At 58.3% G+C, this 4,234-nt stretch overlaps 1 protein-coding gene across 1 annotated transcript; it reads left to right on the forward strand.

Moving 5' to 3' along the window:
• The first annotated feature begins 1,772 nt into the window (after positions 1-1,772).
• KCNS2 (potassium voltage-gated channel modifier subfamily S member 2) lies at positions 1,773-3,206 on the forward strand. Its single transcript, XM_060128494.1, has one exon. It carries the CDS (start codon positions 1,773-1,775, stop codon positions 3,204-3,206), a length of 1,434 nt encoding a protein of 477 aa, XP_059984477.1.
• Positions 3,207-4,234: the final 1,028 nt, after the last annotated feature.

A 4,234-nucleotide genomic window follows, 5' to 3' on the forward strand; every position in this document is an offset into this window, starting at 1 on the left:
GACACGCTGTACACATCCTCCCACCGCTCAGAGGTCCAATTTTTATCAGCGCTGCACAGACACTGAAAAGTCTTATTTTCCTCAGACCACACACACACACACACACACACACACACACACACACACACACACACCCCTCCCTACAATCCTCCAACTCTGGCACACCACACCGGCCTGTACACGCGCAGTGCCCACACAGAGCTCCCAAACAGAACTCCGTGACTCCCTCCCACGCCGGTGGGGCTTGCACTCCCGCCCCCAGCAAGCTAAGCTGAGCTCGACCTTGGGTTTCCCGGCTCTGTCTTCACCCCTCCAGATGCCTTTCCTCACCACCCTCTTTCCCCCGAAGCTTCAGGAAACTTTTCAGCAGGTGCCTAAAAGGGGAAACCTGGAGTTCCTCCCGTCCTGCTCTTCCCCCGACGCAAGCCACCCCTCATTCCCCAGCTCGGCTCCGCCCGAGACCCAAGTGGGGAAAGGTCACCGTAGGCAGTCCCCTGCCTGCGCCCTGTGGCAATAACAGCTGTCACCAGGGGATAGGCGAGGGGTTGGGAAAGGTGTTGGCTCTGCGTCGAGCCGGGGGCCCGAAGGGGTCGCCGCGACGCGCGGGAGGAGAGCAGAGAAGCCGAGGCGGCAGCATCTCCGGAGTCCGGGCGGCGGCCTCGCAGGGAGCTGGGAAGCGCGGAGCTGTCCGTTCAGCACCACCGCGCCGTGCCCCAGAGCAGGGCCCGCGCCGAGGCGCACCGGCTCATCTCCCGCTCCGGCCCCCGCTGTGGCGCGCGTTGTTGTCTCTCTTCCGTGCTGAGGGGCGCGCGGAAAGAGAGAGGAGGGCTCTGCGAGCATCGGGGCCACGCAGCCACCTGTGAGCCTCCTGCAACTGCGGACGGCGGCGGCATCCCCGGCCGGAGACAGGAGACGCTCGGCGGACCCCGCCCGCCCTCCCGCCGGGCGCACACCCAGGCGCACACACACTCGCACCCGCGCGCACACGCACAGCCAGCCGGCAGCTGCGGCCACAGCGATGCTCGCCGGCAGGTCGGGGAAGTTTCCCGCCGGCCTCGGCCGCGGGCCCCAGTGCTCGCAGGTAAGCGCTTCCAGAACGCGCAGGGCGAGCCCGGATAGCTCCGCGGGGTAAGGCGCGGCGCGCGCGGCGCACGCGGCTCCAGGGCACGGCGCCAGGCGGGCGGGGAAGCCCGGGGCGGGGGGCGAGGGGGTTCCAGTCGCGGGGGCTGGACGCAGGGGACGCCAGGCCGGCCCCCTTACCCCACCCGGGGTTAATGACTCGAGAGGTGAATTTCCCCGCCCCCTCCCGAGGCTACGCGCCCCCCATCTCGGCCCAGCCCGGCCGGTGCGCATCCCAGCTCTGGTCCCGCCTGTCTGCGGCGAGCGGGCGGGGGCGTCTCCTCGACCCGCCCACGGGCAAGGTCAGCTCGCAGCTCCCTGGGCTCTCAGAGCCGCTGGGGCGCGACCTCCGCCAGCGTAAAGGGACCGACAGAACCCCCAGGGTGGGCGTGGAAACGCGGCCATGCTAGTGGAAACATAGCCCCCACTCCAAGCCTTTCCTCGGGAGGCGGCCAAAACCCATAGAACCGGCTCCCCATCCCAGTGTCCTTCAGCACCCAGAGACCCGCTGGAGAGGACTGGGTTCGCCAGGGACGGATGGGGAAATAGAAAGAGGTGCCCGAGCCCTGAGCGCCCGGCGCTCACCCGACACGATTCCTTCGGCTTCCAGGTGTAGCGCCCCCGCGCGGCGCGGGCGGCTGGGCGTCTCCAATATGACTGGCCAGAGCCTGTGGGACCTGTCGGAGGCCAACGTCGAGGATGGAGAGATCCGCATCAACGTAGGCGGCTTTAAGAAGCGGCTGCGCTCGCACACGCTGCTGCGCTTCCCCGAGACGCGCCTGGGCCGCCTGCTGCTCTGCCACTCGCGCGAGGCCATTCTGGAGCTCTGCGACGACTATGACGACGTCCAGCGTGAGTTCTACTTTGACCGCAACCCCGAGCTCTTCCCCTACGTGCTACATTTCTACCACACTGGCAAGCTTCACGTCATGGCGGAGCTGTGCGTCTTCTCCTTCAGCCAGGAGATCGAGTACTGGGGCATCAACGAGTTCTTCATCGACTCCTGCTGCAGCTACAGCTACCACGGCCGCAAAGTGGAGCCCGAACAGGAGAAGTGGGACGAGCAGAGCGACCAGGAGAGCACCACGTCCTCCTTCGATGAGATCCTGGCCTTCTACAACGATGCATCCAAGTTCGATGGGCAGCCCCTGGGCAACTTCCGCAGACAGCTGTGGCTGGCGCTGGACAACCCCGGCTACTCGGTCCTGAGCAGGGTCTTCAGCGTCCTGTCCATCCTCGTGGTGTTGGGGTCCATCATCACCATGTGTCTCAATAGCCTGCCGGACTTCCAAATCCCTGACAGCCAGGGCAACCCTGGTGAGGACCCCAGGTTCGAAATCGTGGAGCACTTTGGCATCGCCTGGTTCACATTTGAGTTGATGGCCAGGTTTGCCGTGGCCCCTGACTTCCTCAAGTTTTTCAAGAATGCCCTCAACCTGATCGACCTCATGTCCATCGTCCCCTTTTACATCACTCTGGTGGTAAACCTGGTTGTGGAGAGCACACCTACCTTGGCCAACCTGGGCAGGGTGGCCCAGGTCCTCAGGCTGATGCGGATTTTCCGCATCTTAAAGCTGGCCAGACACTCCACTGGCCTCCGCTCCCTGGGGGCCACACTTAAATACAGCTACAAAGAAGTAGGGCTGCTTTTGCTCTACCTCTCTGTGGGGATTTCCATCTTCTCCGTAGTGGCCTACACTATCGAAAAGGAGGAGAATGAGGGCCTGGCCACCATCCCCGCTTGCTGGTGGTGGGCCACCGTCAGTATGACCACTGTAGGGTATGGGGATGTGGTCCCAGGGACCACGGCAGGGAAGCTGACCGCCTCTGCCTGCATCTTGGCGGGTATCCTAGTGGTGGTACTGCCCATCACCTTGATCTTCAATAAGTTCTCCCACTTTTATCGGCGCCAAAAGCAACTCGAGAGTGCCATGCGCAGCTGTGACTTTGGGGATGGAATGAAGGAGGTCCCTTCCGTCAACTTAAGGGACTACTATGCCCATAAAGTTAAATCCCTCATGGCGAGCCTGACGAGCATGAGCAGGAGCTCGCCAAGCGAACTAAGTTTAAATGATTCCCTGCATTAGCTGCGAGGGCTTGACCTCCTCAAACCCACATCGCTGAGCTGTGTCTCGTGTCTCTGGCACAGTCCAGGCACATTAGGGTTATGGCGTAAGGAGTATGCCCAGCCCCAAGGGGAGAGATGCATGGGATATGCACCCCAGGTTGCTTTTACAGTATATAGGATCATTTTTAGAGGGTGGTGTGTCTGACACCATGCCTTTGCACCTTTCAGTGAAATGACACTCACTGGTCTTTGCATCGCGGGCATAAAATGTTCACCCTTCTGCCGGATGAGTACCTAATTTCTCTGTTCATTGTGTTCTCTATTGTAGCGCTTGTGGCCCAGTACTGTCTCAGTTGTTTGTGCTCCTGTTTCTGAGGTTGTCGTGTGAGTTCTGTACCAAAAAGCCCCCACAACTATGTCCAGTGGAAACACATCTATGGGGTCAGCAAGGATATGATGAGGTTTTGCTCACAGTCATGTAGAAACAAAATCTCAATTCTTTATCCAATGCTTTCATTTAGTTTTAATACCAAAACAAAGGGAATGTGAAGTTAAGTACACATGACTGATGCAAGTCTGTGAGTTGTTTTTGTAACTCTGTAGCCCTGTGGCTTGCATGGGTACCCTGCTCACTCTTAGAATGATGTACACTGATGTTCATCTCTTAAATGTTGCTCTTTAGAGAATGTTATTTTGTTAATCATGTAGTGAAGATTGAAATCTTTACCAAGAACAGATGCATTAGGGACAGGGGCTTCAGCTAAACATAGGCCAAATCACAGGATGCTTGAAGACCTTTCAAAGTCAGCCCTCCGTCTTTTCTAGGGTGGTCGTAGAGACATTTATTTCTTGCTGAGGTTCCTGGTCTAAGTCATTTGAATAAACTTTGCTGTGTCTTAGATATTAGCATGTTTTTGAAATGTTTCCTTTTAAAGATGTTTAGAAATAAGATTTTATTGTCTTTATCAACTAAAAAGTTGACTGTTGTATTGTCTGAGGCAAACATTGTTGGGTTGCTAGCAAGGGCAGTAGCTTAGAAAATTTTGT

The sequence above is a fragment of the Lagenorhynchus albirostris genome, chromosome 17 (assembly GCF_949774975.1).
Source record: "Lagenorhynchus albirostris chromosome 17, mLagAlb1.1, whole genome shotgun sequence".
NCBI lineage: Eukaryota > Metazoa > Chordata > Mammalia > Artiodactyla > Delphinidae > Lagenorhynchus > Lagenorhynchus albirostris.